The sequence below is a fragment of the Larus michahellis genome, chromosome 9 (genome assembly GCF_964199755.1).
Source record: "Larus michahellis chromosome 9, bLarMic1.1, whole genome shotgun sequence".
NCBI classification, from domain to species: domain Eukaryota; kingdom Metazoa; phylum Chordata; class Aves; order Charadriiformes; family Laridae; genus Larus; species Larus michahellis.
In genome coordinates this window covers 19,613,679-19,640,086 of record NC_133904.1, presented here as the reverse complement: position 1 = coordinate 19,640,086, position 26,408 = coordinate 19,613,679, and the positions used below count along the sequence as shown (strand labels likewise).

The following is a 26,408-nucleotide window of genomic DNA, read 5'->3' as shown; positions in this document are numbered from 1 at the left end:
CAGGAAGTGGTGAGCTGCAAGCGTTCGCAGAGCGAGCCTGGCGACATGTACTACCACTTCCTGCCAAGTACACTTGCATGGCCAAGTACAAGCAACGCTTTGGTTACAGTTAAATTTAAATTACGCCCTGTAAAACACCCTAATGACTATAGCATTTCAAAAGTAATTCTTGACAGAAAGTTTCCTTTATCCATGAAGATACTCAGATACCAAAGTTAGAAAAGATACTCAGGTCTAATAGAGAAGAGTTACTCATGAAACAGAAAGTTTGATGGCAAAGGATAACACAGCTTTCACAGTTTTAAAATGCAACATGCAGTGCTGGTCTCTCCAGTAGGGAGAAAAAGCCCAGAAACATTTGGATGTCCACCTGAAGTCAAGTTTTAGATGCTTTTAGAAAACACAGACCCAGATTAATTCTTAGAATGCAAAGGCTAACAGGATAATTATTTTTAACTGCTGAAGAGGAGCTGTCACACAGAAGTCTGACACACTGATGTCCACCTAACCACTCAGTACATATTAAATATGGATATGAGAGCATCTGTTGCAGGAATCACAAGCTTGCAGTCTGCAAGGATGACACCCAAGTTGAGACCCAAACTGCACACTGGTTAGGTCTGTAATTGCTTGCATTTCCCTCACAGCATGGGGTAAAAGTAGCAGAGGGCTTATTGTTCTTCAAAATCCTTTTCAGATCCTTAGTAACTATCAGCCAGGGATGCATCCTCTCTCCTCACTTTACTGAGGGTATTTTCTCCCATAGCTTCCAACAAAGCTCTGTCAAAGAATACACTGCGCAGAGAAGTCTGCACACTAAGAAAAAGTCAGTGTCATTAGTGCCACACAACGACTTACATAAAAAAGAAAAAAAACCAAAAAAGCCACAAAAAAAAACCCTAAACATGAGAGCTGCACCTTACTGCGTTTAGCTTGTATCACTACACAAAGCTAATAAAATTCAACAGCCAGGATATACCGTTGTCCATCACCATGCAGCCATATACTAGGCCAGGGAGAGCAGCCTCACCAAGGCCACCAAGCCAAAGAGTCATGTCCATCCCATACACCCATGCTGCCAACACTCCTCTTCCACCATTCCGTTCCTAGTTACACTGTCAAATGAGGCACATCTCACCCATAATTAAGCTGTAATGCAATCATTTTAAAGAGACATTGGGAGACGTTCCAAAGAGCTGCACTACAATGCTAAATATACAGGACTACCCAGCGGCACATATTGAGGTTCCTTTTACAGCTTCAGTACCAATGGTTTTCTACTATGAACCTTCACAAAACCAGTCTGACACAATTCTTACAAAATTGTAAGGACAAACTGAGCAGAAATGCTGAAACAGCTCATTTTGCTACTTTAGTTTTTAGAACAGTAGCTTACTCTCAAGGCATCACTGTTACTCTTTTGTTCTCCTCTCATCCGTGATTTTAACCCTGTATCACCAGAGCTTGTACTTCAGGTTTTGCAGTGCCACAGAATCCATTTCAGTTAAATAAAATTTCGGTTGCAGAAAACGCTACAGCACAAAGAAACCAAACCAAAGTATTCTGTCTGGAGCAGGCAAACTGTTACAACAGTACCAGCAAATACTTCATGAAGGTAAAGGTTTCTCTGGTCTTCAGTCTGCTTAGAAAGAATGGACTGGAAGGGCCATGTTCTTGAATAATAAAACTAGTGAAAGACAGACAGAAAAGAAACTTACAAATTAATGTAAAAAATAAAATAAATCACTTAATAGCCACCAGCAAGCAAGTATTAGAATTATTATTTACCTGTATTACACCATTAACCAGTATTTTAACTTTATTTCTCAGGTGGCTCAACATTAATTTGCAGCAGGTGGACCTTACATGGCAGAGAGCTACATGATCAGATGACAATTCCTGTTGATTTTAACTCAAGTTGATTTAATAGGTTTCCCATTTCACTAAATTCATAGAGTCCATATATTTAGCAACATTGTTCTGGTGCAGCTGTAGCAAGAAGTCAGACAGGAAATGAACCTCTTTCAGGATGCAAATAAATGTCAATCTCTGATAGCATACACTAGCCTGTATATTTACCATAACAGAGGTTTTCTCCATCTATGGCAAAGCAATACTTTAAAAAAATTAATTAGTACTCAATGTACTAGCATTTTAAATGGTTTAGTTGGTTTTTGTTTGTTTGGGTTTTTTTGTTTTTTAAATATATAAGCCAAGGGAATTTTAAAGGTGATTAAACACCAAAAACTGGCAAAGGAGCTGTGAAAAAATTAATATCCGATTTGCTTGCTATGAAGAGTCTAATTTTAGACCCACCTATCAACAATGAACCACAGTATCAGATCTTGTTTATTAAACTAAAAATTAAAAGATCTATTTTGCATGACTTGCACATAATAAAAACCCCACCCTCTTAAAGAAGTTATCTTCCTACTTATCTAAATCTTACCTTACTCTTTTGAAGTAAGAACGGAATAAATAAAATTAAATGGAAATAAAACTTTTTCCAGTGGGATTCCCTGATAAACAGAAACTTTGTGGCACTTATCTCTATTGGACATAGATCACAATAAAAAGGAATTCATTACAAGATGGGGAGAGGAGTCAAGGTACAAAGTCTCATTACCCTTTTGAGCAATACAACATCAGAACAACTGGAATTTATGCTTCAGCTTTCAAGCTGGGCTTGCTCCAACTTCACAGCTTGGTCCTTCTTATCCTACTGTGTTTATATGTAGAGTTGTGGGAGGGTTGATTTTTTTCAATGCGCAGAGCTGAAGAGGGAGAAAGTTTTGCAACTTTTCTACTGCAGGACACAACACACAACAGTCTTCAAGATATACAAAAGGAAAGGAAAATATTTTCCTGCAGTCAGAGTTAAGGCTGAATTAAAAGCAACTCAGAAATAGGCAGGCAGATTTGTAAGTTACCTTCAAAAAAAGGAAGTGAGAAGAGGCACATGACTGAAAATCAATATGCTTCACCTTCAGGTTGTTGAATTCTGGGAGAGAACTACTTAGAAAACACTTCTCCCTATAGGCTTTGTTCTGGTGAACAGCAAGCGACTAAGTTGCACAGATGAACATCAGGACTATCAAGCAGTATAGTTCTGTAGCATAGCTGTAACAGCTGGTATTGTTCTGATGATTCTCCAAAGCATAGGTTTGAATTTGAGCGCCCCATCCCAAGCCTGTGATCTTCAAGACACCGCCGCAGGACATGTTTCAGAATCAACTGCTGCCGGCACATTTGCTTTTCACCGTGCTTTGAAGAGCTGTCAGCAATCGGTGCTGAAGGACACTGAAGCGCTCACTTACACACCTTGTTCACCACGAGACGACAGACACGCAGGTACCAGCACTGATCACACACACGAGCTTTGGGTGGACACACGTGAACAGAGCTAAAGAGTCTCAACATCTTCCATGCAGATTCCAAGCACAGACAGACCAACAGAACAACACTCTTCCAGAAACTTGTTCTTTTCCATGTGCATGCAACAGCTGAGGGACATCAATCTGTTCCCACAGATTTTCCCCACAAGCTTACCCAGGGATTACCTTTTTTTTTTGTTCTCAGCAGTAGGTATTGCAGGTTTTGGATTAAATAACACAATTATTTTTTTTAATGGTGTTTTTAAGGGATTATTTTATTGCGCTACATCAGTATACTGTCTCAATCTATAAAGGCAGATAAATGAAGCCTCAGAAATTTGCTTTTGTATTAGATCCTTTCTTGAAGGCTTTCAGTAAACATAAGAAATGACCAAATAGGAAACAAGAGCAACGTAAAAGACCGGGTGGGGAACACTTGCAACACGCCAGTGTGTCATACAGCCTCATGCAAAGGAACAAAGTCTAATCATTTTGAACTTGAACATTTGGCTTTAGTCCCTAGTAACATCTGCAAGGCATTTTCAGATGATCTCAGCAACGTCTTGTATCACTATGTAGATTAAAGATGCAGTAGTCTTTTATTGCAACCATTCAAAAATACAGCAGATTAACATGAAGCAACACACCAGGGTGAAGGTCAACATTTTTTAAAAGTTCTAAGATAAATTTGTTTTAGAATTATACACAAGTGCAACCAGTTTTATTCATCCTTTCGCAACTTAAAGGGACAAAGCTGTATTCTATTCCTTCTGGACAGCCCTTTAAGAACCCACAAAACACTACTAAATTCAGAGTGGTACGAATAGGCTCCTTCAGGTTAACTGGCCTTTCTTTGTCTTACTATTCACCCATACAAAGAATCTAATACCAGTGTCCTACACAGCAATACACAGAGCAGTCTCTTGCTCCTTGGAAGATATTAATACAGGAAGGTTCTTAAAATTTAAACACGTTACACTGGCAAAATAAATACATACAAATGGCTGAAGTAGGTAAGGCAATAAAGAATGCAGGTGCCATGTGTATATATAACATAAGGCAGTTTCCTGCTCATAAGATCTTGAAACTTGCTACCGAGCTCAGACCAAAGTTCATAATACAGAGCAAACTGCTGCTTCCTTCAGCATGTCTCCTCAGCTACAGTGCAGCAACCACTCTAAGCTTCCTTTCTTAAGCTACTTTCTACTTAAAAGAAAACAAGGGATTCAGAATACAACTTATAATCATCAGAATTAGACCAACCTATACTTTGAAGCATTCATGGTTTTGACAGCTCAATAACAGTTGGTGTAACCTGATTATCGTACTAAGATTTGAATCCAGTGCTCTTCAGCCACTTGTTCATAATGGTGCTCCTATGAGTTCTGCCACCACAACCATGCATTGCAACCGTGCATTGCAGTGCTTCAATGCAAACACCAGGAGATCCTGCAAAGTGAAAGTCTCTTTCCAGCATTTTGAATTCAGAATTTACAGATTGCTTTGAGCAGCCTTTGACTTGCATGATTCTAAACACCAAAACCACTCGATCTAAATTTAAATACTATAAAACAACACAACAGTAGAAACTTATTACTGCTTGACATGAGTAAAATTACCAACTGCCACAAGAGACCAACTTTAAAGGGGCTGGGTTCCTGCAGAATATCTTTTAGAGTTTACAACCGAGGTATTACAGTCATATGAAAGTGCACACAAATTCACCTATGTCTACCTCTTGTTCTATTTTGAATGTAAAATAAGCTACACTTGGTGGTAACTTAGTTTCATCTAAAATAATTTTGAAATAGATTAAAATTGCACTACTGATACAGACAGCAAAGTTTGTTTATTTTAAGGATTATTTATAGACTGAATGTCTCTACGAGGAATGCACTAACTTAGCTGCTCTGAGAACATACTCCTTTCAAGCCAATGTGCAAATGGAGAGCAGCAAACGTTAAAATCGGCCAAGAGGCTTGAGGCTGCAGTTTCACAGCCTCCTGAAACTAGGGGAGGTGCTGCCACTAAAGAGTTACAACTGAATCCTTTTCTCTTTCCATCAGGCTAGTTTTCATCTGGGTGAGTTCCATAATTCAGCTTACCATCATATGCAATGACTACTGACGGCGTAACTTTGAGCACAGAGTCACAGCTCTCCTCTGATGAGTAGCAGACCACAGACTCCATTGAACCAATCATTAAATTAAAGCCCTAGTTAATATAGGCCAAAAGGTGGCCCACGAGCAGCTTGCAAGCAGCTCCAGCATGGATCCTACACCAGAATATGACCTGACCAGCTGCAGCTCCATGCTAGTAGAGGAATCGCTGTTTATTTCATACTCCAACTATGGCTAGATATGGAACAGAAATGGCTGCAGCGATCTCCCAAGGACCCAGCCCCATACCCACTTAACGTGTGAGCAATGGGACACCTGTGCATCTGTCACCTACTTTGAAGGTCTTCTTTCCCTCAGGTCTCTGGGACATGCAGCACATGGCTTTCTACTGCACACACACACAAAAAAACCCAACTTTGTCACATGTTTTAATGGGTAAGAACACCAGATCTTCCCATTTAGAAGGTGGCTTAGGAATACAAATATTTGTTTATTCTTTCAGAAGCCCAGTGCTTAATATGAGATGACATATGATTAGTCCATATCAAAGGCATCATTTTCCCAGAACAGGAAAAGATGATCCTCAATCTCCTGCTTGTAAATCAGATATGTTTGTAGATGTGGAAAACATAGAAAATGTTGTCTTTAACCAAGACAGCTCCAACTGAATATTGCTGTAAAATAAAAAAAAAAGCTTGCTTCATCCAAAAGTTAGCACCTTAAGCACCCAAAGGGTAAAAAAAAATGCCTGATTAAAAAAAAATCCTACGTAACCAATACTACCTTGCCACCATGACTTCAAGTTCATTGGTCGCTATTCATATACTACACTTCAGTTGTAACGATAAGAACAGGCCCAAAAGGTTAGATTTGGTTCTGTTCAGTAATTTTTGGTCCGGATGAACCTATATGACTGTCCAATAAGAAATGGAGATGCCACTTATTTTTTAAAAAGCCTCTTAAAGATTTAGGGCTCCCAATTGATCTGGATGTCTACACTGAACTGGTTATTCAGAATGAAGAAATAAAAACTTTTTTGGGCCATACTATTGTCTGTTTACAACAGAAGAGCTGCTACATGAAAAGCAAGCATACAGAATGCCCCAGAATGCACAAAACAAAGGAAGAACTGGTAAGTCATGGATCACTTAGACATTAAAAAACCCTTGCACGGTACAAACAATGCACTTTGTAGCTTCTGTTCCAGCAGTACCTAAGACAGGTGCTGCATACATACCCCATCAGCTGCAGATTTAAGACAGGTATGGAAGACTTGATTGGAGCAGTCAGAATGTACAGTTAAACACTGCTATAGCCCAGCAACTTGCACTGCCAAGCACCTCCTTTAGAGATAAACCCTATGAAGATAGGGTCAGAGGCAGAGGGGGAAAAAAACAAAAGTTGAATTGGATTATGTTAGACAGAGGACGTATAAATTATGCATGACCACTACAAAGACATAAGTGATTAAAAAAGATGAGCAGTGATGAAATTTTTGAAAGTTTTATAGGAATGCAGGAACACCCCACTCATGAAACAGATGAGACTTCAGAATGCACAGACCTGCTAAAACTGGAAGGAAATGCACAGAAAATTACCAGCACAGGTATTACCAGCAACGTAAACAAGATAAAAATGGAAAAAAAAAGCTCACGTCAACAATGGCAGTAAAACAGTTCTTTGCTTTGTAACTGGCCGAAAGGATCTGGGTTATCTGTGAAGATCAAACTGTCTCATCCAGTAAGAATTATCTTTGTTAAGATAAGTCATCTAACCTAGGAATTTCAGTTAGAGTCTGAAATATGGTTGTGTTTTAGAAGCAAGTCTGTGAAGTACCTAGTGAGGGAGCAAAATCAGGCCAAAAGTCAAAGCAGAAGGTTTAAAGTTACTGAAGTTATTTTTAAAGATAATACTCTCAACAGACTTCGGGAACATCATTTTTATTGGAGGCTTTTCTAAACCCATGTTTTTATACGGGGGTAAGTATGTGGGGAGATTTTTGGTTGGGAAGCAAAGGACATGCGGGAAGAAGGGCTGCTGTATTTAACTTCTTATATGAATGATGAAATAAGCCTTTATTGAAAGATTTTTACTACATAAATTAAGAGGTAAAACCACATAACTTATTAGCAAAGGCTATACTTGTCTTTCTGGCACATAATGGTTTTGGGGTTTTTTCCTACGTTATGCAAGATGCTTTTAATGGCCACTTCATCCCCTTGTCCTGCATTGCATATTCCAGGTTCTCCTCTCTAGTCACTTCTGCTAAACCAGAGAAGTTCTCACAGCCAGCAGTTACTCTGATTTACTGCATCTTCCTCCTTCCTTCCATGCTTGGATTGACACAGATACCTTACTTCATCTTTAACCCCATCAGAAGTCACACCATACAGACAGGATATTTTGTTTCAGTAAAAGAAAGCTATTTCTCTCCAGCAGATGAAAGACAGGAAGATTTTGTTGCAGGGGGAGGCGGGGAGCAGTGTATGTGTTCCCTGGCTGGCAGCCACTTTAGATTTGCCCAATTTCTTAAATTCAAACTGTTCTTCCCAAGTTCCAGATTTGGTGACAGACTTCTGTTAGTAACCTGTCTGGTTTACATGTTCTTAGATGTTGCCATACATATGAAAGAATGCCACTGACATTCAGCATCAGGTTTTTCTCTGGTGCCCAAAGCAATACATTCTGCACAGCAGCAGCAAAATTAACACACATGATCTTAAACTTGGCCAACTGTTTGTTGTCCCTAGCAGAAAAGAATCTTCTGAAACATGCAGTACTTTAGTTGCCTTTAAAACTGCATACAATCTAATCAAAAGTGTCATAGCTTACATTTAAGAGGAAAGCTTACTGTAAACCACAAGATTAAACTGATATTACATGCAATTATTGGCCAAAACCCCCTTAAGAGGCACTAAATTACATCCCACTGCAACCCCTGTTGGGACAGCAAGTTGCTGACTTAAGTTCTGAGTTGGAAGTCCAACAACTAAAAGCCTCTCGATCAACTCTGCTTGTGCAAGAGCCTTACGCAGTGCCACTCCATTGAAGTAACTATTATTCATAGTTCATTCACATTGGAAAAAGATCAGATCTATTTTATATATCTACAGTCAGCTTGATATACTGGGCACTTTAGCTATCATAACATCCGATTAAAGATAAAAAGCAACATAATATCCTTTGAATTACAAACACACACCTATTTTCTATCACAAAAAAAAAAGAAAGAAAGCATCACTATAAATACTGTTTATGTATTCATCTATTGTGAATTTCAGTTAAATTTTGAAATAAGTCAGTTCAAAATCTATTTCTACTAAAAGATGCCCTATTGCACAAGGAGTAGAAAAGCCTTCCAAAAATGTAAATAAAAATTCCCAAAAGCTATGTGTCTTCAATACCTCTCTCAAAGCCTGTATCCATCAATCAATACATTTGTTCCTATATTCGATATTAGTCTATGCTCTTAGCTTTGCATTCAAACCAAGCCACAAAAACAGCTCCAGGCTGCCATCCTGTCACTCAAATAACCAGATAACACCCAACCAAGATAGACCTCCATCTGCCAATTAGGAATAGGCAAAAAACAGTCAGACATCTGTCACACTGTTTCACAGTAACACGCAGCAAGAAAGCTGCAACAGCATTTTTAATAAAAGCCATTTTTATTTACATTGTTGGCCTGTTGCAGAATACAGTAGGAAAACACAATCTCATCAGCAGATGAAAATCGAAGTCCAAGATGCCTTTTGTTACCAGCTAGGTGTTAGTATCAAATTTAAGGTCAGAAGAGACACAACTTTAATGCTTTTGACCTACAATGTCTCCAACCACAACACTTGCTGATCAACATCAGGATACATCATCAGGATCAACATCACCAACATCTTGCTGGCCACCCATCACACATCATGAAAACAGAATCATTCTTCCAGTTTCACATTTACCTCCATAATGCTGTCTGCCCCTGTTCCCATGTAAACCCTTGACCTCCTTCTCACACTGTACTGAAGAGATACTCAAGTCCCAGATCCTACAAACCCTGAACATGCGCTTCCATTCTGTAGGTACGAATAACGGTGCCACCTGAGACACTTAAACCAGACTCAGTCACTTCAAAGTCTAACTTACAGTTTATTTATTATAATGACCATTAATAAAATACTACTGACAACGCCTTCCTGACTGTTCCCTCCCTTTGCTCATCTATCATTGAGGGGTGTTTTCTTCTACAGCTCCTGCCATCTGGAGAAGCCTAAAAGGAATTGATTGAATGAGGATAGGGAATGCTGAAGCTCAATGGGAGGGTGGAAAAAAACCAACAACCAACCAACAACCAATCTTTTATCCATCATACAAGTAAGTGTGGGGAAGAAGAGTAGAAATATTCAGTGAGGCATAATTTGACTTGAGTACACTAAAACAATTTCCATTACACAGTACAGACATGGAAATGTCACTGCAAAAGGGAAGTTGATAATTTTGCTTGTCAAAGGATTTTCATCAAAGTGTTCAGAGGTCAGCATACACGTGCTCGACTGCCAGAGTAGCGCCCTATTTTGCAAGATGTAGGCTAAGGAAAAGTTACTTCTCTAAAACCAACAAATTGTTTCATGTCTCAGATACAGTCCTATCTCGTGTGGGCAACTTCCTAACAAATGCTGATATCATCTTGGATTAAAAAAAATAAATACCATAAATTTTGTTTCAGAGTCAGCATGCCCTTGTACCAAGTCAGAAATGCTATGAGCTAAAAGACGTAACTTTTCTCTTGTAGAAACCAGTATAAACAAAAAGTTGAAAGGAATGCAAAGAATAAGTTTTATTATTTGGAACGATAAACCCAATCCAGTTTTACGAGGCAGCACTACTCGAACAGCAAGTTAAGATACTTAGAGACTGATAAATTAATGATTCTTATTCCTGTACACCGCACTGAAACTACTAGCAAAATGCATATGAGATACTCCAAGATAAGTTTTGCTTTAGGAACTGTTTAAGTATGAAAATGAGCTGACTCAACTGCATTTTACTTTCCATGTAGAACTGTGCAAAAGCAGAAGTTTCCATTCAGGAAGCAAACCAAACAACATAACCTTACATAACACATTCCCGTCGTAAATAGAATTATCCCATGTTAACAGTGAAAAGTTGATCCTCACTAGGCAGCACAGCACTATTATGACTTCTCAACCCTTTTAGAAATTTTCCAAAAAGAGCTACAAAGCTTGACATAAAAAAAAATTAAAGTTGCTGAAGGCCAAGGACCTGCCTTGCCTGAAGTTGCTAAAGGCCAATGGGTGTTTTCACAGATTGAAAACACGTCCTAGAATAACCAAAAGGATCATCTGAAAGAAAAATCACTTGTTCCCTTCTCATAATGGGTAGCAGTTTCCCAAAAGTCTTAGTTATGCCAGGTAGCCAAAACAAAGACAGAAAGACCAACAAGTCACCCAAAAAAGAATAAAAAGTCTGATAAATTATAAATACAGGTACACCGCACTTTTATCCTACTTCTTATGCAACTGTTGGCCACAGGACACCAGGCTGGAAGACCTCCTTGTCTGAATCAGTACAGCCATCGTTATAGCATGACCAAAGTCTTGAGGAGAAAAGGGACCATTCGCAAACCTCCAAGCACTCTCCAAGGATGTAGCCTTACAGGCACGTTTTGCATGACAGCAGAAGAGAAGGGAAAGTGCAAAGTAGGACACAAGTATATCATGCAAGATGACAAAGTAACTACAATTCATTATTGACTCATTTGTGTAATATGAACATTGAAGCTAAGTGAAACAAATATTCTACAATACCCCCTCCTACTTTTTTTTTTTTCCTCTTGGAAAGTGTTTCCATTGCTCTGGTAACTGAAGTGTTATTGTTTAAACTACTAAAGAACAACAGGAGTGGGGAAATTATAAGAAAGATATTTGGTGCTTAGACATGACATGGGCCCTTTCATCATGGCAACAAAGTTTTGCTTTCATTTTTGGATGCAAAATACAAGAAAAAAAGGTGAAACAGTTAAAAGTTTAACTCCATGTAGTTAAGAAAAAAACGTCTAAATGACTTACCTCACTCACAAACAGCATTTACATACGTAAGATTAAACAATAAAATTTGATGTCAACACATCTCAAGCATATGCCTTCTCAGATTTCTACGGTTAAACCAACTCTGATCTTGTTAGCAGGGAGACAGACTGGAGGAGAACTAGGGCACTATTAAGGGCACATAATATGGCGCGTGCTAATTAAAATCATTCTGAATTGAACACACAGCTAACAGCAGGTACCATCATATTGCAGAATCCACTTTTTGGAGAATATATAACCAAAACAGCCTGGCAGCTTATACTTATGGAAGACTCAGTGCACTACTCTATTTGGAATGCTAATCTGGAGACCTTAAAACTTCAACTGTCAGGGGGACCTGTTTGTGAAAAGCATTGCATCCCCATGTCTCCCTCCATACCATGGTTGGCTATGCTTTACCGGTCAAGGAAAAAAAAATAAAGTCAGAATTGTTAAAAGTGGAATGCCCTGAAGCTCATCAGATGTATTAGTTATGGTTGTAAAACCGACTAGTATTGAGCAGCCAGCATGCATTCACAGAGAAGGAGAGAGCATGCACACGAGTGTGCCCTCAAGAACAAACAGATTAGATCTACGTGATTGACCTAAAACTAATTAAAGCAATACATGAGGAAAACTGAAAAAAAAACCCAAGTATTTTTATTTAAGCATACATCAGCACTTTATGAACAGTTTCACTCTTTCCTGCATTGTCAACTTTCCTGTTTGTAGGTCCTCCGCTACAAAATAAAAGGGACTGGAAGAAACAAAATATAAGAAGGAAAACATAACTGTGAAATCACAAATACTACCTACGGAACCAGAAGTATGCCTCAATTATTAGTAAAATTCTTCAAGTTGAATAGTGTTGAAAATAAGATCCTTGTGAAAGCAAATATAAAGGAAAGAAAAGAGAGCAAATCCTATATTCACTGAATAAAGTAAGAAAAAACAGCATCCCATTCACAATCCTCAAGACTTCAAAGTGGATCACTGAGAAATATCAAGGGGCTAAGCAGTTCAAGAAACACCAAGAAAATAGTTGGAAGACAGACACACACGTTTATGTTAGCTATCTCTTTACAAATATAAAGAGGTATTTTATATTTATCACAGTACCAATGTAGGGCGTTGGTTTTTTTTAGCTAAGCTATAGCATTTATTAATGTTTATTAAGCCTTTTATTCCAGCACAGATACAGCAAAATAACATTTCAGGTAAAATGCTACTCAGGCCTTGATTAGCTGCTGTTACTAATACACCAATTTGAAAATGGTTGCAGAGGGAAGAGGAATGTGCAATTTTAATTCTTCAGAAATATTTGTTTGAAATGCAGAAAATATGTTCTTACAGCGTTAGAAATACCAGCCGTACCTTGTTTAATCAACTGTATCTGCCTAAATAAAAATTTGTTTCTTCCCTGGACACCGAGTTCAACACAATGTCTGAAAAGGATACGGCATTTGGGTAACACAAACCAAGTCACACATTATCCACCTCATCTTTAAATCAATTTCCTTCCAGTAAAGAGTCTACTCATTCTCTCAGTGTTATTCTTCAAAGTCAGCATTCGTTTTGCCCTCCTAAATACTATCAACCTCCACTGCAGTTTACCCCTTCATCCTGAAAACAGTGTACTTAATTTTATTTTAAAAGCAACCTCAATTACAAGTAGCTAACCATAAATCTCAAGTCTTGTCAGACTGATATTCAGCAATACCTCAGTGAAGAACTTGAAAACTTTATGTTATACAGGAAGTATTTTAGGAATTACAAATCTTACAGAAATATAAGCCACAGCAGTCTGTTTTCATATATCGCATCTCATTGTCATTAAGAGAGGTTAGTTGAGCTTTAGAAATACCTTTTCACCACCAAATTTATAACTGAACTCAACTTTTGCCAAGGAGGTTCCTCTGTCTAGTCACTAAGGAGCTTCTAACTCCAGTCACTAAAGAGCTTGAACAGAATTACTCCGAGTCTCAAAATCGTGAGCCACGTCTACAGGAACACACACAGGGATGTAGGGGAGCTGAAGAAAGAGAAGGGTGGATAAGTCCCTGAGGGGAGCGGCTCGGTCCCTGTCACCAGGCAGGCCGGCGACACCCACCGCCGGCTGAAGCGGTCCAAGCCCTCTTCCACTGTCTGAGGCGTACATCCCGGCGTGAAGCCACCAACCGCCAATGCGCAGGAAAACCCGACGGGGAGGTCATCCCGCAGCCCAGCCGGTTCGCGCAGGGCTGGTTCCTGCTGCGGCCCCGCGCCCGCCATCGCCGGAGCCGCCCCGCCGAGCAGCCCCCCCAACCCCCCCTCCCGCCAGCCCGGGGGCCGCGCACAGCCCAGGCCCGGCCAACTGTTGCTGCCGCCGGCGGACGGGCTGGCATCCCGCGGGCCCCGGGCAGGCCCCGCGCCGGAGGAAAGCCCCCGCCCAGCCCGGCCGCCCCGCGGCCCCCGACGGCCCCCACATCGCCTCAACGGGAGCAGCCGGGGCCCGGCGGCGGCGCCCCGGCGCTTCCTCCCGCGCGGGGCCCGTAACGGCCGCCTAACGGCCGCCGGGCTCCCGCGCAACAGCCCCGCACAGGCCGCCCAGCGCGGCCGCGGCCCCGGGCGGTGCCCCCCATCCCTCCCGCCCGCCCCGCGGCCGCTCTGCCAGCGGGAGGGCCGCGGCCAGGACCCCTCCCGCCCCCGGGGATGGCGGCGGCGGCCCCTCACCGATGGTGGAGATGAAGGTGGTGTTGAAGGCGTCCTCGCTGAAGCGGAAGAGCAGGCAGGTCTTGCCCACGCCCGAGTCCCCGATCAGCAGCAGCTTGAACAGATAGTCATAGGTCTTCGCCATCTTCCCTCGGCCTCGGACTCGCCGCCGCAGCAGCAGCAGCAGCAGCAGCAAGAGGAGGAGAAGGAGGAGGAGGAGGGGGCGGCGGAGGAGGGAGGGAGGGCGGGCGGAGGGAGGGAGCCGAGCCCCGCCCCGCCCGGCGCCACTCACAGGAGGCAGCGCCTCTGCGTCACGGCACGCCGGAAGCGCACAGCCCGACGGGAGATGTAGTCTGGGGTGGCGGCTCGCCCCTCCCGTCCCCTTCCCCTGGACACAGCCCGCGTCCCCGCCGAGCCGAGCCGCTGGCTGGACATCGCTCTGTGTGTTTCCATGTGAACACAGACCACGGAACCATAGCACCGTCCAGGTGGGAAGGGATCTCTCAGATGATCGTGTCCAGCCATCCACTGCCAGCTCCAGCACTAAACCATGTCCTTCAGCACCGCTCTGCCCGGCTTTTAAATACCCCCAGGGATGGCGACACCACCACTTCCCTGGGCAGCCTGTTCCAATGCTCAACCACCCTTTCGGTGAAGAAATTTTTCCTAATACCCACCCTAAACTTCCCCTCGCGCAACTTGAGGCCGTTTCCTCTTGTCTATCGCCTGTTACTTGGGAGAAAAGACCAACCCCCACCTCTCTCCAACCTCCGTTCAGGTTGAGTTTTAAAACCCGGTAGGCACCAACACTAAGTAAATTAACACTCAGAGGGCTGGATCTGAGACCTTGCATTCTTGGTGCTCAAATGGCAGCAGACACCTGAGTTTTCCACACAGAAACACGCTCACCCTGAATTTAACGACACTTGGAGCATCTCATCTCTCCGGTGGCCTCATTCTACAAGGCACTGGGATAAATTCTCTTTGGAAACTAGGTAGATGTGTAAATAGAGCCATGTGCTTATCTGCTCAAGTGACACAATAAATAATGGCGTAATACTGCAGATCACCAATAAGCAGAGGTGACCTGAGTGTGTATGCGGCCTCAAGTATTTACGTGTTGCTTTGGGAATGCCAAGGAAGGAAGAAACAGTTGTTCACGCAACAGAAAAATTATTTTCACAGTCTCAAGTAGCACTAAAAATGTGGGTATTCTAGAGCAACATGTGGCTATTCTAGAGCACTTCAATAAACACTTTTCCCCATCTTTTCCCACTGATAATTATCTCTTCGTGTGAGGCAGCCTCATTATGTATTTATTATGCCGTGTGCCTCAGAGGATGCCACAAGGCACTATAAAAATAAATAGCATTACTGAAACACTTTAAAATGACAGCAAAGACCTATTGCTTTAATTTAATTTAAAAACTGTAGCCTTTAGACAAGCGATAAACAGAAATCTCTAACGCTATAAATCACTACAACAGTTCTCCCGTCCTTCTTGGGAAAACAAAGGAAAAAGAGCTGTTTTCCCCAAATCATTCCTGAAGGGATGGTCATCCTGCAAGGCCTGAGCCACCAGCTTCCTTTTCAGCACTCCCACCTCAAAGGCTTCCCCTCCCCTGGGTGCAGACCGGCCCTTTGGCACCCACTGGCCAGGGCACCGCTCCTGCTGGTCACCCCGGGGCGGGGGGAGTCCTGCCTAGCGCTGCCCGGAGGAAGGCAGGAGCAAGGAGCAGCGTTGGGGGGCCCTGGGGGCCCCTGTAGCTGCACGTCTTTCAAGTAGCCTCTGGATGGGATTGGGGGGTGCAAATGCGCCTCAAGCGCCTAACAGCAGTCCAGAGATACCTGCTCATAAGGGCCTCCCATCTGCAGCCACATCTATTAGTTATAACCCAGCCCACAACTGTAAAAAGTCCTTTCTCACAGTTTTTTGTGTTAATTTGGCAAATATATATGCTGAGTTCCATACAGAATAAAAAAAAAAAACTCATTTTGAATATTAAAGCTCTGTCATACATGGTTAGCCTCCATATTCCCAAGCACACCAAAAAATCACTCCCTGGCATTAACCTACAATTTGATGGGGTGAAACAGGGCTAAACTAGTCTAACTCCTGGCTACTGCTGTATTTGTGCAAAGTACTCTGAGGAATCACTCCAAACAAATACTTTCAGCCATTATAATCCTTGAAAAAACTAAAGCTATTCTGCCTCTAGTTATTAATTATTCCGAATCTTCCTTGTTGAGGGTCTCCATTTGGTGGTGTTCCTGGCCAATATATGTTTGTGATAACAAACTGTCAAAAATCCAGTGACAGATCTGATGTAAATCTCTGTACAAGGTGAATTCAGTAAGAGCTTGTCATGATTGCAGTTAATTGTATCAAAATCTAATTTTATATCATAGATGCTGTGTTGTGATTCAAGTAAAAATTTCATTGTTTGTTTGACTGAGACCTCTGGGAGACCAGGACACCATCCGCGAGAGCGGAATCAAGGCAGCAAAACACAGATGGGGGGAACTGATGGTTCTTTTCTTTTTTGTTTTACACACTTGGAGACACCAGCCCATTGCAGGGTGGAATTTGGAAACACGGCTGCTTGGTTCATTTTTGTACTGTTTAATTAGCTGTTGGGCTGTTTAGATGTTAAGATGGGTTGTTATAATACTTATTACAAGTTTAAGTTTATAAATGATAATGGCAGCCTGGCACTGAAGCAGTAAAACCAAATTGGTTAATTATTTCAGATTAGCATTAATAATCGGATTATAGGAAACTGCAAATGAAAAACTAATCTCTGAAACATTTCCCTGTATCTGTATTTTCAGAGACATGAGTTGCTATGCACTGTAATTATAGCCATACTGGAGAGTACTACGCAATCGTATTTCAGCACTGAAGAGAGTAATTTGGGGGTTAATATTCACTCTTGAGTTTTATGGAACAAATAGGCTTCCATATGTCTCTGGAGCAATATGTTTCAATCGCCATCTGTTACTCAAGAGTAGTTTTATAGAAAAATAATGCAAATTGCTTCCCTCTTTAATTACACTGGTGCTTTGCAACATTGTGTTCTGTTCTGATTTGGAAAAGTGCCAGTTTGCCAGATTCAAGGGACAGATGTTTACTTAACCATGAACTTTAAAAACAAGATATAAAAAATGAGTTACATTTTTTTATTTTCTAGAACGCGGAAAAACTGTAATTGTACAATTGTATACCTTTCAATATGTTAGTAAACCTTTTGAGGAGTACTATCAAAGCTGTTGAGGCTCCATAACCAAGCCGCTACAATACCTGTTCCATGAAAATACTTTGAAGCCCAGTCTTTGTTATCGCACAAAATTGGAAAAGGGACCACATTACAGTCAAATAGATCAACTACAATTAAACATTTGGAGTTTTTTTCTGACATGGGAGAATGACTGAGGGGAACACTGAACATGGGCGAAATAGAAAATGTTTGATACTGTGGTTTACCTTTTGTCACTATATAAAAGTGGACAGGACCATAACAGTGTGATGCTGATTTGTATGTTTCAAAAAAGCAGAATTTTAAAACCCTTTACCACCCCTAAATGACTGCCCTAACAGTTTTGCGTGAACACCACAGTTGAAGCTCATCCAATAAGCAGATGTTGAGTCACAACCAAGATACGGCAGAATTCCATTAGTCAGTGAGGTATATGTAAAGTGCATCTGTTAAAGCACTCAGCTTAAGAAAGGCACTAATATCAATAGCAAAATGCAATTACTCTTTCTATTCGTATGCAATAAATTTAGTAATCTTTACATACACATTGACTAACCAGAAAATACTTGTGACTTTACCAACTCCTACATTTTTAAGAATAAAACCAGATTACATTGCTACTTCATTCCCACTCTCATTTTTACTTTCTCAAATGATAGACATCATTACTTCTAGCTTTCAAAAATCCTTTTTTCCCCTCAGTTCAAAGGTGAGACGGGTTAAGTAAAAAGAGAACTGTGCGAAAATCGTCTTTAATCAAGGTCTTCCATTCAATGCACTAATTGGAATCTCCAGGTCCAAGTCCTACAAAAGATAATCTTATGAACCAGTCTTGCCCCGAATCACCTAACCACAAATCATTAACATGAGCTTTGCTCCTTAGCTTTTGGACTCTGATAGCTAATATGGTAATATTTTTGATGTGTATCTTTAACAACTCTTGTTTTGGCAGATGCTTCTGCAATTTATTACTGTTTGATGACCATCATGTGACACTCCTTTCAAAAAAAAGTCACTTATCCCCCAGTTCCAGTAAATATGTCTTTCACTGCAGGTAGATACTTCTATGCTCATTCTACACTTTGTCTTACTGCATTTGATATGTCCATATGTCCTGCTTTTGATTCCTCTTTTTAAGAAGGTTAATGCATAGGTTTTTTTTTTTTGGTCTTTACAAAGAACAGTACTCTTCTTTACTCTAGTGATCTAAATGTATAAATTTTCCACATGTATATGCTGCAGAAATTTATCTAGAAGAGGTTAAATCAAGCAATTATTGGGGAAAAAAATACTTAAAGTATGTGCAGTTCAATTCAAGAAAAAGCACTGTAATACTTTTATCAGTCAGTTCCATTAATTTCAAGGTTTGCTATTATGGCAGTGCTTAAAGTGTACCTTCTTCAAGATTCTAATACTAATCTAAACTATCTCAGCATAAGCATATTTAAACCAAATGACTACATGCCATGGTTTACACCATTAACTTATAATCAATTAAAATGATAATACTTAATTCTGGAGTACAGGCAAAACCACAGGCAGAGTGCATTCCAGATCAAACATACCACTTGAAGTGAACCTACTTAGTCTGAGTGCAGCTTAGAGCTGGTTAGTGTACGGAAACCTAAATGGTCTTAATGATAGCACTACAGAGACACCCATCCACCTCTTAGGATTCTAGACAAACCACTATAAGCATTATTAGGGTGAATTCGTTTTTTTAAAATCAGTCAATATTCACTTCCTCAGTGATCACACTCAAAAAAGCCTGTATTCTTGCAACATCAGATAGCAGATCCTAAGTACCCACCCAAGCTCAGCTGCAGGAGATCACAAATGGAGCAGGACAGAGCAGCACCGGCTGTCAGCGGGTGCTCTCCCAGCCACCACCTCCCTCCTCACAGGGAGGGCTTGCTGGCTGAACCAGCCCAGCTGCAGACCACCACGACATCGGAGACACACATTCAGCTTTTAAACAGCGAGAGACTGTGCTCGCAATGCAGAAAAAAACCCCACCCAACTTGTTGTTTTTAAACATCTCTGGATCAGCTTTTGGAAATTTTCTGTTGTCATTCTAGCAGACAGATAATGTTTCTTGTTCTTTTCTCTAAAATGACATCAAAGCCTTTGTTTGCTGGGAGAAGGCTGGAAAGGGGAAGTCATTCTCCACCTCTGTCTCTGTAGGCCACACCAGTGTTGTACGGACTGTGTTTCTCTCCTAGTTAACTCACAACTTAAACTCAGTGCTGCGTTTCTGCTTTCTAAAGAGTATACATCAAAAAAAGCTTCCATCATAAGATTGAAGGTAATGCGTTAGAACTGACTCATTCAGCAGGTCACTGAGCTACAAGCAGTTATGAAAAGGAAATGAATCTCCAAGTAAAACCAAAATAGAGAACCAAACAGAGGAATGTGTCCGAAACACATCCTGTTTTCAGATCATCCTGTGTGCCCCTCCTTCCACAGAAACCAATTTTTAATGTAAACGGTGACTCTAAAGTCTTCCTCAAGCACCAAAGGCTCCTTGCAGGAAAGACACTTAAGAAAGGAAAACCAGGAGGAAGAGGCGAAGGAGGGTGGCACTTCAGAAGTTCTGGGTTTTTTTGTTGGTAGTGCTTTATACATTGGGAAGGTATTTTCTTAAACAAAGAAGAACATAATTCTCCTTCAGATTCTGAATCAACAAGATTAATAGAGTCTCCCCCTTCCCTTCTGCTTGCAGATAAATAACATACATTTGAAAAAGACTGAAAGGTAGTAGGAACAGCTAAGACTCGCGAACTGAGTCTGCGCTGATAACTGGTTTATGTTCCTACCTTCACAGGACAGCATGTAGAGGAAAGTATGAGTCAGAGCCTTTCATATTAAATTCCCCATGATATAACAAGAAATACTTCCAAAATACCTCTATCTGTCTGTCATCACCACTCCAGTGCATAAGGAAAAATGCTAACATGGCATCACAACATTACAAGACAATGGGTGTGATGGCAAGAGGAGGAAAACCAATAAATTGGCACGAAGCGCTACAACACATCAGTCTATTCTTGCAGAATGGTACAGGGTTTTGGGGTGCGAAGAAAGTATTTTGAAAGTTGTGTACCGTGTCAGCGTGGGAGAGGCCAGCCCAGCTCTGAGAATATTGTTGCCTCTGTAAAACTTACATCTTCACTCGTGCTCATGGCAAGCTTTTAAAATAAATTTCGCTAAATGCATCAGTTCTCTCTTCAAAAAGGATGTGGCTCAACACGCTGCCTGTTGCATGTTTCAGAAGACTTTTCATAATAAGCAATTTTCATAAGGTCTATTTGTGCCACTTACTGGACTTCCAGTGAATTACACCTTTAAGTCTTCTGGGCTTGATTAAATTAAATCCAAGGGTCTTTACAGATTACATTTGTGATTATTTTTGTCAATTTATGTAAAAAAAACACTCACTCTCTTACGAAAAAATTAATGAAAAATGTTTTTTTCATTCCCACTATCTGCAATATTTTTATTTCTCATAGATTCTCTAAATTGGATTAAACACGTAAGTGGTAACTAACAGAAATTCTTCTGCATTTTTCTTTTCGACTGGGGTGGGGAACTGCAAAAGAATATGCACGTAGGTACAACTTCGTGTGATGTGTATGAAACGACATGCAAGTGACAATTTAGTAAGCATTTCATATTAGGGGGTTGGAACGTGATGTTCTTTACGGTCCCTTCTAACCCAAACCGTTCCATGGTTCTATGACAAGTAGACGGGACTCCTCGATTCCACTTACTACCTGACAATGCCTGTGCCGTATGAATCTGTTAGAGAGACAAATGAGCAGAATTCTTGAAAAGAGAACTGCGCTCATGTTAAGCCCCTGTCTCTCCCTGCGCTAACCAGCCGTTCGGCGCCGGTGCGAGGAGCGCCGCGGCGCTGCCCCGCCGTAAACTCTCACGGCCGTTGCTGAAGCTCTCACGCTGCTTCTTCCTCCAAGTGCCATTTTGTCCATCACAAACCGTCAGGCGCATTACTGCGACCTCCTGCAGAAAGTCCTCCGAAGGCGGGCACGCTCTCTGCGCTGATTTCCTATCCAATTAAGCAGATGACGTGACGTGCAGGGCAGTGAGGCCGTGCCATTGTGGCTACCGGCCTCCCGCCCCCCCAACCACCATAGAGCCGAGTCCGCCGCGTGCCCAGAGCGGCTGCGCGCCGGCCGGAAGCGGGCGGGGCGGGGCGGGGCGGGGCGCGGCCTGGCGGCGGCAGCAACCATGCCGGTGGGTTGTTTACCAGCGCCGCACGGGCCTTTCCGCGGGGCACGGACTGCGCCGGGCACTGGCATTGGGCCTCCGGATGATAGGAGCTATCCCGCTACTGCGGCCTTCGGGGCGGGGGTGGGGGGATGGAGTGGCCGCTCCCGCCTCACCGGCCGGGAAGCCCCGAGGGGGCCTGGCCGCCCCCGGCGCTGCGGGGAGGGTGGCTCCAGGGCCGCGGCCGCGCTGGGTTAGAGTCGCCTGGCCGGGTGTTCCCAGCGTCACTTAACGCGCTGTGCCTTCTCCCTCTTGTCCCTCCCAGCTGGCGAAAGATCTGGTGCATCCCTCCTTGGAGGATGAGAAGAGAAAGCACAAGAAGAAACGTCTTGTGCAGAGCCCAAACTCCTACTTTATGGATGTAAAATGCCCAGGTAAAGATTGTAAATGCTTATATCTTACAGAAGGAACAAAACTAATTTTGTATGTCGTTCGTTTTCATTAAAGGTCTGATTTTTTAAATTTTTTTTTTTAAGTAAAAGTGGTATATTTGTTCTGCAGAGAAAAAAAAAAAGCATGTCTGGGTTCTTCTAACAATAAAAGTGTTTTCAACCTTTTCCAAAAGTTAATTTGGACAATTAGATTTTTATTTTATTTTCTGGAGGTCTGTCATGTGATGATTTTTTTTTTTTTTTCCTGTTACGAAATCTTGGCAAGTCGGGAATAAACCTAACCTCCAGATTTGCCTGTGTAACAAGTGAAATGAAATGGATGCCTTAAAGCATCAATGGCACAAGTTTCAAATAGAAGACAAGATTGGTTTCCCCCTTTTCTAAGTTGGTTGATTCTGGAAGAGCAACCAGAAAAACTTTGCACAAGGATATACGCAGGCATAGTGGGACTTGTACATTGAGGTAAAACATATGCAACTGCCTTTTTCACATCTTGCTGTTAAGAAGTGAGCTCACATCTAGCACACATATACAGGGGTTATATTTAAGATGTTGCCTGTGTCCGCTTTTCACAGATTTTCATTACTTTGGCTCAGAAACATCTATAACCAACAACTTTTTTATAAACTGAACCAGAGGATCTTCTAGCACAATTACAGGAGTGTGCTCTACCAGTGAACAGCTTTGATCAGCACAGCTACTTCCATATCCAGGCACAGAAATTGTTGTGTGGTAACTTATCACCTAGAAACTACTGCAGTGTAAGAAGGTTATAGCAGTAAGCAAATGCATAGACTGACTTACAGTAGCGATCATCCTGACTAGAAGCAGGGAATTGTTGCTGTATTCACGTTTCTTATTGTCTTACTCTTTCTTAGTAGCTTAGATTCCTAAGAAGCTTTGAGATGTTGTTTTCCATCTAAAAGTGAGGTAAATTCATTAAAACTTTGTAAATAAAGTGTGGTTACTTTTAAAATATACATGGTTGAAGGCTAAGCCACTGATTTTTTTTTTAAACTGTCTTCAAACCAGTGTACAGGTACGCATATAGTAAGATACAGTTAATGTCAACATACGCCCATGAGTCTCTGGTTATCTTCATTATTGTTGGATTAATTGGTTACTGAGTTTCAGAGATATATAGAGCAAAGCAGGAGAGCTTCAATAATGAGGGAGTCTTAAACACGAGGCAGTGAAAATACCAGACGGCCTTATGCATCGTTCAGTGGTGTTGGAAGTTATTGAAATGGATTGGGCTCATTTCCCAGCAAAATCAACAAAGTTAAAAACTCAGCAACATGGAAGTACGTATTCATGGGGGGAAAAACAACACTTTCTAGGGTTAAATTTTAGCTGCTAGAAGTTTGTGCAAAGAAAGATTTGTGCAGTTACTATTTGTGATTTAAACAAAGCAGAAATTTGTAATTCTGTCTAATAGGAGTTCTCTCTACCAACCAGAACTCGTTAAGAGCGCTTTCTGAGGACCTTCCTCACAACATATATTCTATCTTGTCTTTCTGGTCCACACATACTGAAAATGGAATCTATTCTCACCTTAATTTATTTGTCTGTTTCTATATCCACATCTAGATTAAATCCTTTACAAGTCTTAAATTATTAGATTAATTAATTAGATTAATTATTAAATTAAAAATACTTTGCAGGGAGAAGAATGAACGCAGTGAAAATCTCTTTGCCTAAGCCATGTATGGGAGCGACTTCATTCTTTCTTAAGTCACAGAATTTACAAATTATAGACAAAGTGTTGCTGGTGCCTCTTCTTGCACCTGAAATTAGTGAAGTTATTCTGTGCAAGTCTTCCCCTTTAAATATGATGCTAGCTTTGTAGAATGTAACCAAGCACATGCCTTATGTGTACTAATTATTAAACAGAAAGCAAACACAGATTTGAACAGCAGTGTTTATATTCACAGCTGCCAGACCTTTGTCAACAGCAATGTTTAGTATTACAAGTTAAGTATTTCTTTAGCCAGATGGGTTCTTCTCTTCAGCAGAGAATGCTACCCTAGAATGCCTTGACTTTTTTTGCAGGAGACAAATGACAGGCAAATTAGGGCTTGTGAGCCATCAGGCTGTGCTGTTCATATGGGGAATCATAACAGTTTCAGTTAACTAACTTGCTTTCATGTGCACATTTACTAAAAGCAAGTACTTCAGACCACAATAACAATGTTTTGCTTTGTTTTACTTGATATGCTCTGTAATAAAATACAGATCAATTTTTGGACAAGTGTATTTAGAGTATCTGATTCAATTACACATACAATAAAAAAAAACATGCTGGAAATAATGGAAAGTTTAATAATGCTGTTTTCCAGGATGCTACAAGATCACGACTGTATTCAGCCATGCTCAGACAGTAGTTCTGTGTGTAGGGTGTTCAACTGTCTTGTGTCAGCCTACTGGGGGCAAAGCCAGGCTCACAGAAGGTAAGGGGCAATGTTTAGCAGCCTAAATGTACCACTTACATAAATGCATTTATGTATTTACAGCCTGCAAATATTCTAGCTTCGATTTTGAAAACTGATACTGGAATGCTTATTTCGCAAATTGCTTAGAGTTGGCTAGTAAAAACATTGTTAATGGGCCCTGAATTGCTGATTATTTTTTTTTTTTCAGATTCTTGTTTTTAAGTGGCTATACAGATGCATCAGGCAGTTAAGCAGCTACATTGTGATCAAACACACATGATTTTAGGTGGTTTGTGATGTTGTTTCCTTTAGCCTATCTGTAATAAATACTGTCTAATTCTGAGCTAAGTTTACAGCGTTAAAAAGCAGCATTAAAGGAGTAGGGTACTTTTGCCAGGCTGAACCAGCCCTGTGCCACTGCTAGTCGGTTATGGCTTGCCTGTTTGTTTTTAAACGATCGTGCTCTAAGGCAGTTCCCTGGCTCAGGTTGCTTAATCAAAATTTGTTTTGTATAAATTGTAAGGAAACAAATAACCACTGATACTTACATACAGGTAACTGGTATAGCACCAGTATATCTTGAAATGCAACCCAATGCCTGGGGTATATGAAAAGCACTGGAAACACTTGAGGGTTTAAAAAAAATTAAAGAACAATTCAAGAAATTAAAGAACAATTAAAAGAACAATTAAAGAACAAATCCAGATTTTATTCACGTTTTGTTTGAAGGTCAAAAGGTAAATATATATGCAAATTGCATATCTTAGTGCATGTACCATATATGAATGTAGTTTATATGAGGACAGAGTACCTGATATAAGGCTGTTGAGCAGTTGAAAAGGTATCAACACTCCTAGCAGCTGTTTCAGTTTGGGGTTTGTATCACTAAAGGGATGGAACAGTAGACTGAAATTTTAAAAGGCATCTGGAAGAAAAGAAATAGTACACCTTAGCCTTATTTTAAGATTAATTGTACGACAGCCATATTGTTCCGGTTGAGTTAGAGCAAACTCAAAGTGACAAATCTTCACCTCTTGTGGTACATGAAATTTAAATTTATTGCACGAATTTTCCTACTTAAGTTGGGCGGGCAATTTTCCAAGGCAGTCTAACAATTTAGGGTCTATTCGTATCTATACTCATATGATTTCTTTACAGGCTGTTCATTTAGAAGAAAGCAACACTGAACACTTCAGCATGTGGTTTCGGATCTGCGTTCCTGAAAGCCTTACTGGTTTAAAAATGCCTGTTAATATACCAATGTAATTACAGTTGATTTTGTAAAAATTACATGCTATTGGTGACTAATGAGCTGGAATCTCTTTTTCAATAAATGATTTAAAGTGCAAGTTTTTCCTGCAAGTTTGCAGACAACTGAGCTCTATTTTTATAATTTTACTTTTAAACAGTGTATTGTTAATTGAGTGGCATCATGTAATATAAAAACCTTGGAATTGCTGCATCCTTCCCCTCGTTAATCATCAACTACAGCAGTGTAATGCATTTGGTGACAGAAACTGCTCTAAGAGTGCATTTTGTATACTTTATTACTGCAACTACCCTAGATTAGATAGATTTAAAATGGCTCATTTGCTTTCAACGTTGCTTTAGTCCCTTTACTATGTTGAGTAACGTGGCGATAAATAAAAATATAAAGTTACTCACTCATGTTCACCTGTTTTTGTGGAATGCATGTTTTTTCCCTCCCTCTAATCTGATCTCGAAACTCCATTTGGTATTCTATACTGAGACTTCTATAAAGAAAAAAAAGTCTTTTG

The 26,408-nt window shown here is 40.9% G+C and overlaps 2 protein-coding genes across 9 annotated transcripts in view; one reads left to right on the top strand and one right to left on the bottom strand.

Annotated features, from left to right (window-relative positions):
- The window catches only part of RAB8B (RAB8B, member RAS oncogene family), a 31,058-nt gene extending 16,512 nt beyond the window's left edge, over nucleotides 1-14,546 (bottom strand). For 7 of the 8 annotated variants that reach the window (XR_012589096.1, XM_074601319.1, XM_074601322.1 and 4 more), the window contains exon 1: nucleotides 14,284-14,540. Coding sequence is in view for 6 of the 8 variants with exons in the window: in XM_074601319.1 (XP_074457420.1) it covers nucleotides 14,284-14,407 (124 nt within the window). In the remaining 2 variants the exon portion in view is untranslated. Of the gene's footprint in view, nucleotides 1-14,283 lie in introns of all 8 variants that reach the window. The other variant, XR_012589095.1, reaches the window with a different exon arrangement.
- A 7,171-nt stretch (nucleotides 14,547-21,717) lies between these two features.
- On the top strand, nucleotides 21,718-26,304 carry RPS27L (ribosomal protein S27 like). Its single transcript, XM_074601325.1, has 4 exons — nucleotides 21,718-21,773; nucleotides 22,072-22,180; nucleotides 24,538-24,648; nucleotides 25,789-26,304. The coding sequence occupies exons 1-4, from the start codon at nucleotides 21,768-21,770 to the stop codon at nucleotides 25,815-25,817; spliced, it is 255 nt and encodes an 84-aa protein (XP_074457426.1). The 5' UTR covers nucleotides 21,718-21,767; the 3' UTR covers nucleotides 25,818-26,304.
- Nucleotides 26,305-26,408: the final 104 nt, after the last annotated feature.